At 38.7% G+C, this 14,289-nt stretch overlaps 1 protein-coding gene across 6 annotated transcripts in view; it reads left to right on the top strand.

Annotated features, from left to right (window-relative positions):
• Positions 1 to 14,289, top strand: part of asic2 (acid-sensing (proton-gated) ion channel 2) — a 317,943-nt gene that overhangs the window by 296,500 nt on the left and 7,154 nt on the right. For all 6 annotated transcript variants that reach the window (XM_063903273.1, XM_063903269.1, XM_063903271.1 and 3 more), the window contains 3 exons: positions 6,260 to 6,387; positions 10,457 to 10,607; positions 10,807 to 10,863. In XM_063903273.1, coding sequence (XP_063759343.1) covers positions 6,260 to 6,387; positions 10,457 to 10,607; positions 10,807 to 10,863 — 336 coding nt within the window. The remainder of the gene's footprint in view (positions 1 to 6,259; positions 6,388 to 10,456; positions 10,608 to 10,806; positions 10,864 to 14,289) is intronic.

The raw sequence follows: 14,289 nt of genomic DNA, 5'->3' as shown, positions 1-14,289 counted from the left end.
GTTTTTCAAGTGCATCCTTTGGGTCAAATCTATGCATCTATGCTGCATCTATGTGAACACATATTATTTGTTGTCCTAATTTCAGAAATGCTGAGTTTAAATGAGTGATTTGCTAGGAAACATGTGTTTATCTTATATAAACTTTTTCATCCGTGAACCTGAGCACTCAAAAAGACATTTTGGAGAAAAAGTTTCAATTCCTGCTACAAATTGACATTTTTCTAAAAGTCATCTGAAGTTTCAGTGGCGGGCAGGCATCTTCAATCTGAGATTCGTCAAGCAGTCTTGATCAAAGCAGTGTGTTTACAGCACGTTTCCCTACAGCAGCAGAGCAGCGTTTTTGCAGTGGGGAGAGAAGCTCTTCAAACACATTACAGCCTGTGAGAATATGATGACATTGAACTTCAATTTGTTCTTATATCAGACACTGACATATTTAGAAGGAAAAAATCGAACGCATCAGTTTTCGATCAAAAAAACCTGCAGTTACTTATAAACTTTCGGAGTTCCTAAGCAACCAGTGACATTTTGCTCACTGTGTCTATTTTTACCGGCATCATTGATGGAGAGGTGTAGACTCAGAACGAATTATTGAGTTCTGTTTTCATCTCCTCTTAGAGGAGGAATTATAAATATGCTTGCTACATCTCTTTTCTTAATGTGTCCCTTTTGCTCACTTTGCTTGGTATCTCATTATCAGTCTGAGCTTTATGGTTGCTTCTGTTTGTGGTTTTTCTGTCAATGTGCTATCCATCATCTCAGATGTTGGCTCCTATTGTATATGGCAAACAGATAAGTAAAGCCCAACAAGGATTTGAGTGCAGGGCAAAAATCCTGCAGTGCCTCTGAACTCTTTGTGTCTGCTGTTGATTGAATCAAAGCAAAGGTGAAAAAGCACTCTGAGAAGCAGCTAAAAGGAGCCGAAGGATATTTGTTCAACAACAGGTTTAACCAAGTGCAAAGTTGAAGTGAAAAGTCCTTGATCCTTTTATCTTTTCTATTTGTGTTGCTTCCCTTTAAGGTGTTCGGTCAGTGGGATGTTTGTGCAATCTCCTGTGTGTATGTGTTTCCAACTATTGCTTTTGTTTCTTATTTCAGTGCACCATAGAGTTTCTTACATTAGTCAGGACAAAGGGCAGAAATAACATTCTGTTTAATATTTAAGCAGCAGCCTGAAATCTTTAATTAATGCTGGTCTTTGTGAACTTTAACTGCACTTTCACTGCCTCTGTAGTGCTCAATTGCTGCTGTTGAGGCAAACCTTTCTTTCATTTCCAGTCTAGTTATAAAATGTACAATTGTCTCTGAGGCAGCACAGAGTACATGTTTACCCAACATACAATAGAATAATACTACTTTGTTCAAATAGTGCAAATGCCAGATCTTAATATGAGGTCATAGTTTTTTTCTTGCACTCTCAATTAAACTGAGATTTATTGTCATTAAAATACGTCTGATCGGTAAAGGAGAGACGAATTGGACAAATATAAATCAGTACAATGTAAAGTTAACTAAACGGCAGAGCATCAACATATGAGACGTTCTTACAACATTAGTTTGAACATTTACATTACACTCTCAAATTGAAAATTCACGGGTTGATGGAGATAATTTGAGATGATTGAAAACAAAAAAAGCTATCGAAATTGATTTTTTGAATTACATTGTTTTGTTAAAAAAAAAACACATGTTATGTTAACATGCTAACCTTACCTGATTAGCACTGATCACAAAATACAGCTGAAGCTGAGCAAAAAAGTCGATAGGATACTTCATTTGGGGGTCACGACCAACGTGATCTCAAAGAAATAATCACAACCTGTTAACACGGCATTTTTTTTAACATTATGCGTGCCACCACCACAAAAACAATTCAAGGCAACAAAACTACTTCATTAGATCTAGCCAGCACATTTACTTGGTTTAGGTTAAATTAATTCAGTTTGTTGCCTAACTAGACTCAAGAACGTAATTTAAAATAAGACAATATTGACTTTTTGTGTGTTAAGGCTCTCATACAGAGTGTTTCTGTTGACCCTGGGAATATGTGTGTAGACCACAACACATACTGTAATTGACATGCTTTAGACTTTGTTTCCATTGTAACTTCAACACATTTACGTGCCACCACAACGTAATGCTTTGTTAAGAGGTCATTGTTGTTCCACGTACTGTATTTCTGTAAGATTTGGCTGATTATGACTGACTACAAACGTTGTACAGACTAAGCTAGCTAAGTTAGGAACATGAAATAAAAAAAAATGGTATGCAAAATTATCAATCAGTTAGTATAGGTGCTTCCATGTTTAGTATTTTTTCTAATTACATTTACAGTAAATATATATTGAGGACATGCTTGTTATTTAATGTGTTGCTTGCAGACTACAGCTGACTGTGTCTCTAGACAGTCAAAATTTCACATTGACGTTATAATATTGGCCAAGCTTGTCATGTCTGGCCCTAAAAGTGACACAAATCAGAGACTTGTGAGGATAAAAGAAAGGAGAGGGGGAGCAGTGTTACTGAAAAACAAGCCTGTAGTTGTTTGTGGTATGGTAGACAAGGTGTCTTCATTTTTCAAACCTGTACATTATCAAATATGCTGCAGCAAAAAGCAAGAATAACCAGATTAGATGTGACATTTTATAATGAATTTCAAACAAACGTCAATCAAACCTCACACAATTCACAAGTCTAATTTTCTCTTTTCACCCAAGTAGATCATCTACTCTCCCTTTTATGTTTTCCCTCAGTGAAACACTTAGCATGCTGAAGGAGAACAGAGGTGAAATCAGAACACCACCTGAATTTATTCTCTATCATAAAAAAACCATGAGATCTTAAGTTATGATTGAAGAAGCAGCAGATAGCATGATAATTTAGTCCACCTCTCTTACTTTGTTGAGTCATATGTCTAATGAGTGTTATGGTGGTGATGAAATATATGGTAACTACAATATATACAATATATACAGTATGGAGCTATCTTTTGTTCAGCTGAGGCTCAAGGTCGGAATAACAAACATTGTTATCCAGGATGGTCTTATAAGCTTTTGATTTGAAGAGCAGAACTGACTAGAACAACCAAACACGCAGACCCTTGTTTGCTCTGATCTCTAACCCCCCCCACACACACACACACATACACACACACACACACACACACACACACACACACACACACACACACACACACACACACACACACACACACACACACACACACACACACACACTTTCTCCTCCTTTTGTTTGATCACAGATTGATCTGTATGAGGAACATTTTTATATTTGCATCTCTCTGGATAACTGAGTCTTGGAAACATCACCTTCAGAAGGTGGGATAGTTTTTGCTTTTTTCTCATATTTTATGGACCAAATGATTAATCAGCAATGAAAATAACTGTTAGGGTCCAAGTGGTAATTTCATCCATTGCACAAATAAGTCCGTTTTCAGAAACATCCCTGCCTTAAATGTATGTAAAGTCACCCAAAGATGAACCAAGTGCTGTACCTCAGATGTGTGTCTTCATGTTTCTGTGTGATTTGAAGTTGTCCTGAGAATAGTTCAATTTAAATGACATTTTTTAAATCAATTTTCAAATTATTTTCACAATTCTTATATTGCAAATGCTGAATGTCTCCTGTATTGATTAAAGCAAAAACCTTTTCAAATTCAGTCGATACAGACCGAGAAAATGTTTTAGCCTTTTCTCAGCATGAGAAAGTTGTGGATGTTGGGATTGCAGCAAGCACTTTGGTTTGACAAAATGCTCAACACACAACTAATAGATCATTTATAGATATTTATATATTTGTTTGTAACACAAAGTTGAGCAACAATGTACCTACTGTACCAAAAAGTATGTCTTATTGGAAGTCTGCCTACATACATATCCTTCAGTTAAACGGCAAAGTTGTTGTTTATTTCTTGTTTTAAAATTTAATCTAATCAACTATTCCTTTACCAAAGACCAAAACTAGCAATGACTATACATTTTGCCACCAAATTACTGCAAATACCCTTACAGCGTTATCGCTTATACCCCTTTGCTGTAATACTCTGCAGTACAAACCCCATAAAAACTCACTTTGGGCCCCACTAGGTGACATATCCCTTTATCACAATGAACAACTAATGTAGTTAGTGCCTATATTATATATTATATATTCCATGTGCAGACATCATTATGCAGAAGACTTTACGGTGCAGTTCCTTGTTTACCCTGCTCAATGTAAATTGTGATTAAGGACTATGGCTTTTTTATGTGTTTTTATACAACAGTGGCTAATTATGTAAAATGATGTTAATTTATGATAGTTTTCTATCATTTATTTTCCTTTTACTTGCCACATTAACACTAATAATAATATTATGGTTGTGTTATGGCATTAAGTCATCAAATGAAAATTGAGGGGGAGCACTTATCCAGTACACTCTTAGTGTTTTGCTTTATATGTGTGGCAATAAAAAGGAGAGAACCGCTTCCTGCTTCGACATGACAATGGCCCCCCGTTTATAAAGAAATGACAAGTTAATCATAATTTATGATTAAACACTGTTTTGTCTTAATGAACTGAATTTAGCCTGACATGAACACCAGATAACACAAAATGGCTAAAAGTACGAAGGAGTGGAAGGAAATTGAACACCGACTGCAAAACCTAATGGCCAAAAATGTAGTAAATGGCAGCCCTAACAGATGCTCCTGCAGCTAAATAGTCTCTGCAGCCAGGTCCTTCAATCTGGTGGAAAGCCTGACGCCAAGAGAGTGGAGGCTGTTTTATGTTATAGTTATATGTTCAGCAATCACAAAAAACTTTGTTCATGCTTTGCTTTATTTGGGTGATCTGTCAGAAGAAATAACAGGAAGTGACAGATATCTCATCAACATATTTATAGCAGCAGCAGAAGAGTAATCACCCGTAAATGGTAACGGGCTGATGCAACTACACTACATGTAGATGTTTTTCAATGCCAGATGGACAAAATATTTAAAATATATGTTTGAACAGGCTAAGTGGTTTTCATCAATCATCATACTGCTATTTTTCTTAATTTGCTGTGTGCTTTGATGTACATATTAAGTAAGAATTGATCGTGGAATACTACATGCTAATACTAAAGTTCAGTAGAAAGACCCTCTGTCAGTTATCAATGAAATAGGATGGCTTTTATCTGGATATTAATAATGACAATGCCTGGCAACGCTTAGCTAAAAGCTTCTTAATGGAATTTCACACATGATACAAGACCTGGAAAGAGTAGAAATAAGGAAGGGGCATAAACTTGTCAGCCTCATGCAAGTGACCTTCATGTCAAAGCATGAGTATATTTTACATGACAGAAAGGACACAGTACAGGAAAGGACACCGCAATGATTCAACTTCCTGATCACACATGAACATATTAAGCGCTCTGTTATCAGTGCACATGTTAATGCACTTTATTCTCTATTTATTTTTCTATTTTCTATGTTAGATTGATTGCTGAGCAGAGTGATATTGCTTGGATGGCACTTATAGCTTGAATGGCACTTTTAGCCTTTGGGTTTTCCTATCATCCCTTTCCATTTCAGTTTTGTGTGTGTGTGTGTGTGTGTGTGTGTGTGTGTGTGTGTGTGTGTGTGTGTGTGTGTGTGTGTGTGTGTGTGTGTGTGTGTGTGTGTGTGTGTGTGTGTGGGGGGGGGGGGTGTGGGTGTGTGTGTGTGTGGGTGTATTTGTGAGGCTGGTCATGCTGAAAAGGCTGTGATACCTGTTGGTTGGAGACACCTGGAGGTGTCCAGCAGTGGAAAGCCTTGATTGAATGTGCAGGAGCTCACCAATGAAATAAGGACGTGGTGAGAGAACTTTATCGATTTCTTGCAAGACTGCTCTCTCTTTCTTTACCTATAAAGGTTATGGCTCTCTTCGTGCTTGCCCATGACTCTCTCTCTCTCTCTCTGTGCGCTTGTGCGTGCATGTCAGAAGTGTCCTTTCATCTATGGAGTCAACACAGAGCCTTCTTCATCTTACCTGTGTTTGATGTCAAGACAAATGGGAAAGCACATCTCTGGCTTTAGTTGTTAGAGTCACTGAATGTTTCAAACAGGAAATGTGGTTCCTTTCTCTCAACAGCAGAGTGCTCCTTCATTCACTTAGCAGTTTATGCGAACCCATCGGAAATCCAACAACATTAAAATGAAACTATCCTGCACACTTTTGTTTGTCATGACTGAGTAACCCATCCAACTGGTCTCCCCTCTGTATTCCTTTTCAGAAGATACAGCCTTCGAAGCAGGTGTGCGGGTGCAGATCCACAGCCAAGCGGAGCCCCCATTCGTTCACGAGCTGGGCTTTGGTGTGGCGCCCGGCTTCCAGACTTTTGTAGCAACACAAGAGCAGAGGGTAGGTGTCCCTGACTTCCCATTCTACACAGTTAATAGCTTTTTAAATCTCTCCTCATCTTGTGCTGTTTTTCACTTCTAATCCGCATGTTCAGCTTATCGCTCAGAGATTTTAAAAAAACTCTATGATAAATGACTTGCTATAACAGGCATGATTGGATTGTGTGCGTGTGTGTGTGTGTCAGTGCTGTGTGTGTCTCGCAATACCCTCTAGACCCTGAGACCCCTCTATGGTCTCTTGGGGATGGTTGACTGACAAATGATATCTTTCCCCACTGTCGGGGGCTTTGACCTTGTTGATAGAGAGGTGCTACACTCAAACTCAGCCCAACTCAATCATCCTGCAGCTTTATATCCCATCACACAAGGCCGCCATTAAAGTCTACAGGTCTGACAGATATAGACAACAGGAGGTATTTAATGAAAGTAGCCTTTTCTCTGTCACAACAAGCTCCTGCTTCACAAGGTTGTTTTTTCTCTTCCCCATCTTATCTATTGGCTCGAGTTGAACAAGTTTCAGTGAAGGTTTCAACACTGCCAAGCTGAATGAAATCTCTCTTTTGTGACAGATCTCAGCTGTATCGTTTAAGAATCCCTTTTACCAGGGATGTTAGTTCTGTCTGTCACCGTGTCCATACCTTTGTTTTTCTCCCTGCCTACCTATCTACCTCTTTTTCTTGTTCTGCTCCCATGTTAAGCTTTTAAGAAATGTATTGCCTGGCCAAACAGCCGGAGCTGACTAGATTGCCATACTTAGACAGATCTCTGTCATTGTCTTCTCATTTTTAAAATAGCCTACCTCCCCAGCATATCAATGTGGTTTCTGTTCCTTTGGCAACCAGGCTTTTTAAGAGCTTTTTTCACTCAAAACCCCTGCAAATTGTAGCCACAAAAAAAAAAATAGCCAGTCATTAGACTAAAGCAATGAGCCTTCACATCGGAGAACTGCAGAGTCGGGTGATAGTTCTCTGTGGGTTCATCCCCAGTAGTAATAATTATGTGATCCTTTGGTATTATGTAAGTATTGATTATAGCCACTTCAAGTAATTGGGTTACAGTCGGCTTTCTCCAGAAACTTGATTTCTTAATCATCATGTGAAGAAGAGAACTGTTCTGCATAATAATGGTAGGCATGTAGAGACATTTTATTTCCCAAGCTCAATTCCTCCTGTGGAAATGATTTCTTTGCCTAAACATGGGCAAATGCATGACAACGTTTTGGACCAAGCTTTAGATTTTTATTTTTTATTTTGTGACAGCTGAGGTTGGGGATGAAAGGACAGAGAAGCGTACACAAATGGTTTAAGATTATTTTGTTATTTTGAAGACTATTAAAAAAATAAATTTTAAATTAAGACAATATTTACACAATATAATGTGACAAATAGGTTGATGTATTATAGGTTGATTTTCCACCACAAGTTGTAGGGATTTACATTATCCAGCCACACAGTGCATGCAAGTATGGTTCCAATGGTATGAAAGGGAGTGACTGAAATTCATTGCAAACCTCGCTTCACTAAAGCTCAGTGAAGTGCTGCAATGCAGAGTCACCTGAATGTTAGGCAGGAAGAAGGAGATTTATCCTGTGAGGTTTAGGCCTCCTGGGTAATGAGCCTCCTGGGTTTCTATCTCTGTTCGCCTGTCAGCCCAGTTCTGTGACTGACAAGGGTGAAGACAGTCCCTCCTCTGCCTGTGTGCCTGCCTGCCTGCCTGCTGGGAACACTGCCCCGCTCCACAAGCACACACAGTGGGGACCGTATTCAATTTAACTAATTGGAGCAGAACTGCACTTTGTATCAGAAGTCTGAGAAAATCCCACCTGCTGCTGGATGTTCCAACCTGTCTTTTCAAGCTTTATTCTTCTGAATCCCGAAGGGCTCTTTCGAATATGTCCCAAAACAACCCTAATTATGACGATTGAGTTAAGTACCTAGGGCAGAGATTTGGTAAGGGAGGAACATGTTGAGGAACAACTTGAGGAACATGTTTTTTAAAGAAATGGTGATTAATGGATCTCTGTAATGATGTCGATTAGTCTCGGTGTGAAAATGACTTTGACAAAGAGTTTAAATCAGCTAATTTTGGCTAAAAATGTTGGACTTTGATCAAAGCAGCTTAATCAAGTTAGCCAAAGGCAAAGAGTACACAGCCTATAGTTAAGGTTTGAATCAGTTCACATGCAGACAGGCAATTTATAAAATGCAAGCTCCCTAGACATAGAAATGACCCCTCGGTGGGCTTTTGAATGTAGCTGAAAGGGCATGGTGTTCCGTTGGGTCAGAAAGCCATTCTTCCCAAGAATGAAAAAGTCTTAATGATAGCATTATTCCTTTGCTGCATCCTGATTCTAGCTCAGTCTTTGTATTCGATTTTAACTCTGCACAGGGCTCTTCTTTTTTTTTAATTGTGTGTCTTGCTTCTGTTCTGGTTCATTTCAAACCAGTGCTCTTCAGACCACCATTACACAATGAAAAGTAAAAACCCCCCCTGTTCTCAAATCAGATTGTTTAACAATGTCCCCTGTCGACCTACCCGGAAAGCCTAATTAAAGCATCGAGCTGGTACAACAGGGGAATGAAACGCTGATTAATAACACCCTGAGCAGGCCACAGGCCGCATCTCTTATTACATAGACCATAATTAGGTCAACAGGTTCAAACTCACTGAAAAGTGATATTGAGCTCCTTGGATTATCTGATTACAGAGAAATAATCCGATCTCCAATCAGCCACTTCTAATTAGGCCAGAAATTGAGATTAGCTGAGGTGTGAAGGTGGTTGTAAAGGTCAAGCCTTGCTCAGAAGCACCTTTCTTAAATCCCTAATACAATTATTAACATCTGGATGTCGGAACTCATCACTAGTGCTTGCTGCTGACTTCAGGAAGGGTATGTTTAATAACCAAAGGAGACATTGTAGCTGTGCCAAAAAAAGGCCAGAGGCTTTTGGACGCTGAAATATACAGCATGCTAGGTTGCTGTTTGGAATGTCTTTCAATTTTATCGTTGTACGTGTCTGTGAAATGATCTGAAGACCTAAAGCTTTAAACTCAGAAACACAGATACAACATTGCCTTAGAGGAAGGGCAGGGTTTCAAATACTGACAGTACCAACAAGTAAACTGACGCCAAATTTCACCTGGCAGGATGTTGTGTTTTGCCTCTTCCCAAAACATTGCACTGTTGGCAGAGGAAGAGTCCTCAATTGGGATGCATTGTGGTGAGAATGAAGGGAACTGGGGAGCAGAGGGTGGTGGGTGATGGATAGCGAGTGCACAGCTAGAGCACGCTGCCTGTGTTTGGAGCAGATGGGCCTCCACACTGCTCTGCCCAGTGTCCCTCGTTCTTCATCTGCTGTCCCAGCCCTCTGAGCCACAGGAGCAGGAGGAAAGCATTTGGAGTTGTTGTGCTCCCATGGCTAGGTGCTGTGGGATCTTTCCTGACAGAGTCTGGCTATCTGTTGAATTGTTTTCCACACTGCCTGGTTTTTGAGAGTCTCTTCTGCTTCTCTGTTCTGGCTGGGTTTCAAGGACTAAGGAACGCATTTAGGAGGGATGCTGTCGGGATCTGTCCACATTATACATGGATTTCCTCTGTATCTAAGATGGTCACAAGTCTTGAAAATAGTTCATTTCTAACCCCTTAAAAAGGATTTTTTGTCATAGTTTTTTGTGTTTATGGATATAGGCTTTAAGGTGATGCTAGAGATCATTTGCATTGAGCAGACTGTTTATCCTTTTTTTTAAATGTCAGTTATTGCAAAACCATGGATTAACTGAAATTGATTATTTTGAATCCATCCATTGTTTTCGCAATGTATCCAGATGCACCTTATTATATAATATATATCTTGGACTTATTGTTACTGTATGTACTGTACAGCTTGCAAACGTGTATTTTAAAGCAGTATTGTCTTCTTTGTTTTTTTTTTCCTTAACTTTTCTCTGGTGTTTCTGTGAATAACGCATTAACTTGCACTTTTATGTAATTAAAAAAGCCATTTCATTTTTTTAAACCTGCAGAAACTCTGGTGCCATAATTAACCTCCACATTCCTTTCTCACCTGTAGCTAACCTATCTGCCTCCCCCGTGGGGAGAGTGTGAGTCAAAGGCTCTGGAGTCCGGCTTTTTCCAGGTCTACAGTGTTACCGCCTGCAGGATCGACTGTGAAACACGTTACATTGTAGAAAACTGTAACTGCCGGATGGTGCACATGCCTGGTAAGCATCACTGGCCTGACTTCAACTCACAAAATGAAAAATAGACCAAGTCAATACTGGATACGATTTTGGCATTAAAGATATGTGTTGGACTGGAGCAAACGTGCTGTATTTCTACATTCATCCAGCAAGCTCTCAAGAACTAAATGTTTAAACCCTACCATTGACTGAATTTTTCTCCTTTCAAACTGTTTTCTAGGTGATGCTTCTTACTGTACGCCTGAGCAGTACAAAGACTGTGCTGAGCCTGCACTTGGTAAGCCTACACATACTGTACACACGAACATGACTTAAGATGACATTCATGCCGTATTTCCTGGTTTACATATCATTATTTGCCTCGGAATATATTTTGGGATAATCTTTTTTTGCTGTTGATACATAGCTTTAATGCTAAACCTGCTTTAAAGATGAGCAACACAGCAGAGAATGTTAAGCTTAAGACAGCTCAGCTCAAGAGCAGCTACAGTATATCATGAGTAAATCCAAAGCACTATAGTAGGAAACATGTCTTCTTTGGGAGTTTGATACTGTCATTCCTCTCTGTCCCTTATCATTTCAAAAGGAAATTAAGCTGTCAAAAATGACTCTGCAGGCACACAAACTGTCGTTAGGCTACAGCATTTTCAGTATGATCAATGGCGGAAACTACTTAAACTAGTTAAAGGAAAACTTTAGGCTTTTCAACCTAGATCTTAATTTACCATGTGTTTGTCCAAGTGACAAATGGGGACAATAACTATTTTAATTTCTACACTATTGAACAAGAACACTGCAGCAGCAAAAGGTGCTGTAAGTTATCTTTATGGCCACACTATTTGTGTTTGCCACTGACAGGCTCAGAATGGCATTATAATGGTCTGACAGCATTATGGAAATAACCCTACAGAGAAAGGTTTTTTCAGTTTGTATCCTATTAAATCATGCCATGAGGGACTTGTTGCAGGAAGACAACGGTGGAAGCATGTCACGTCTGAATATTTAGCTGATTTTAACAATGTGCATGAAGCCTAACCCACACGCAAAACTTGGTAAGACACATAAACAAACAGACTGGATAAAGCGTAAGGTGAAGAAACACATTGAATGTTTTCTGTAATTCACTTAGTTTAATGTTGTCAGACCCTTTAATAGCAATCTGAACCTGTCTGTCGCAAAACAAGTATTTTAGATGACTTGCATGAAGTTAATCAATTGCCAGGAAGTTTCCCTTTAACTTTCAAATGTATCAAAAGATCAAAATGAATCTCAATATTTCCCCGTCAGTGACTAGAGCTCATCAAGTCGGCTATCAACACCGGAGCAGACAGGGACTGCAGTGTGAGAGTTGAATTTAAGGGATGACTGGTCAGATAGATAATGCCTTATATTTCTGTCATTGAAGTCAATTAAACAACTATAGAAGAGGTTTTTTGGCAGCCTTTCCTTCTAAATCAAGTTTTTACGATATGTTTTTTTTTTTTTTTTATCTTGGCTCGTCCAGCTGCTTTAAGATATTGAACTGATTTTCTCTGCTCTGATTACTTATGAAAATTCCCTGATGCTTCAGTGTTAAGCTTTACCTTTTGGCGAAGCCTAAGACCCTAGACGTGACTCATGAAATAAAGATGACTTTCTTAATTAGAATCCATGTAAGTGTTTAAAAGTCCAGAGGTATCAGCGGGATCAGAAAGACATGGATCTTATCTGCAGGACACAAAAATACTTTAGGGGTCGTACATAGGGTTGGCTTACCAAAATGTCAATAGCTGAGAGCTTTCCACCAGAATATGCATGAGCTGTTCCTTAACCTACAGCTACAGAGTAATTTTGTTACCTTAACCTAAAACAGGTTGGTTTGTTTTTATGACAACCTTGAATTTGTGTTTAAAACTACAATGTCAAGTTTAACTTTTGCAATGGAGGTGCTGTTTGCCCTGTCTGAACATTTGAAATGGCAGTGATTACAACTAATGCCCGCCATTTAATAGGCTGATGTTCAAAACAGGCACTAAAACATTAAAGAATACTCTGTGGTCTTCTCTTTCTCAGCAACACACATCTAACAAAGCCATTACACTCAACACCCTTTGTTCAGTGCAATCTCCTCTCTTGGGGACTCATTTCACATAAAAAAGCAATTGCACAGCCGTAATTTATTATGCAATGAGACGAGGCAAGATAGTGTTTTAAGTTACCTTGACGTGACTCCAGATCTTTCAATATGTGTGCAGCCCATCGGAGCTCTGTATCAGGAAAAAAATGCATGGCTGTGAACACCAAGGGGGATAATAAAAGAATGGTATGGCATAACCGTGCAATACATCCTTCTAGTGTTGCCGTGGTGATGAACAAATATGACCCAATTGGGTTGTATCCGCCTGGGTCCACTGCTTCCTTTTAGATGGATTTTTTTTTTTTTTTAATCCACATTGGTCAGTTTAAGCCCTTTAAATAGTACACATTTTTTGGACTCGTTATGAAACATAAATGATGTCTTCCATATGAATACCTACATACCAAATATTATGAATATATATTTTCTTGTAATCGGTTTCACTCTGACTTTATGGCCTGTTGGCAACTTAAGTCAAAGCAGCGGTAAGGCTTTATGATTGAAGGGACTCACTGAAGATTAATTCATTTTCTTCACATAATTATTAATAAATTATAGCATATTATAATATACAATATGGAATAAAGCCATTTGAACATAATTGAAATGTATGATGAATACATAAATAATACATAAATAACAAATTGCTCAAAAGGATACCAAGTAACGTAAGAACTTATCAACCTCAACTTCTGAGCAGTAGGAGTTAAAACTTTCTTTCCTTCCACTTCCGGCTCTCTGCTCTCTTTCCCTGCAGGGAAAATCAATCCATGAAAACCAGAAAGCTACAAAAGCAATGTAGCCAAGGGCAACAAAACTTTCAGACTGTTAGAATTAAGGCTGCAGGCTCCTACGCCATCAAGGCATTCAGTGTATTACAGCTCCGTGCTATTAACGTGCACTGGATACCACGTTACACTGTGCTGTGCAGAATGGGGGTTGAGGGCTTTGGTGCTTATTCCAGACAGCTTCTTTCCTCTCTTTTCCTTTAATTGGCTTATTTTTGGAACAGTATGGGTTTCACAATCTTAACACTCACTCAGTTTAGATCATTGGATGCAAATGAATTCTTGTTTTAAACTCAGTGCCAATTTGTTTTACCCACCAGAGAATAATTCACTCAAGTTTGATCTGGTTTTTCTGTCATTATAGCTGTGTCACTAAACTTTTGGAGACAGCAATGAAAATATATCTTGGTAGAAGACAGCTGCTTTTGTTGTCTGTGAACAACTTGCTTATCTTATCGTTTGCTTTTTAAGAAATAGAGAGATGTCTTTAACCTAGGATTTGATGTTCCAAAACTGCCTTTACAAAGTGTTTGCTTTCATTGTCTAACTACAGACAGATTAATTAAGTTATCATGGATAAATATATTATGGTAATTTTTATATTTTTGATTTAAATGTATGTGAGAGAAAACGAGAGTAAGGTGGATAAAGAGAAAGAAATCAATCCTTTTATTGCACACGGCTTTGGTCCTGTCGATCCAATAATGTATCATTTGAATAAAAATGAGAGACCACTGAGAGGCCATATTAAATTTCCTATGGCTATTACGTGACTGTGTGGCCCCACCGGCTATTAGTG

This window comes from Eleginops maclovinus, chromosome 16 (genome assembly GCF_036324505.1).
Source record: "Eleginops maclovinus isolate JMC-PN-2008 ecotype Puerto Natales chromosome 16, JC_Emac_rtc_rv5, whole genome shotgun sequence".
Classification (NCBI taxonomy): Eukaryota; Metazoa; Chordata; class Actinopteri; order Perciformes; family Eleginopidae; genus Eleginops; species Eleginops maclovinus.
Note: the sequence above shows the minus strand (reverse complement) of the source record. Positions and strands in the feature narration are given on the sequence as shown.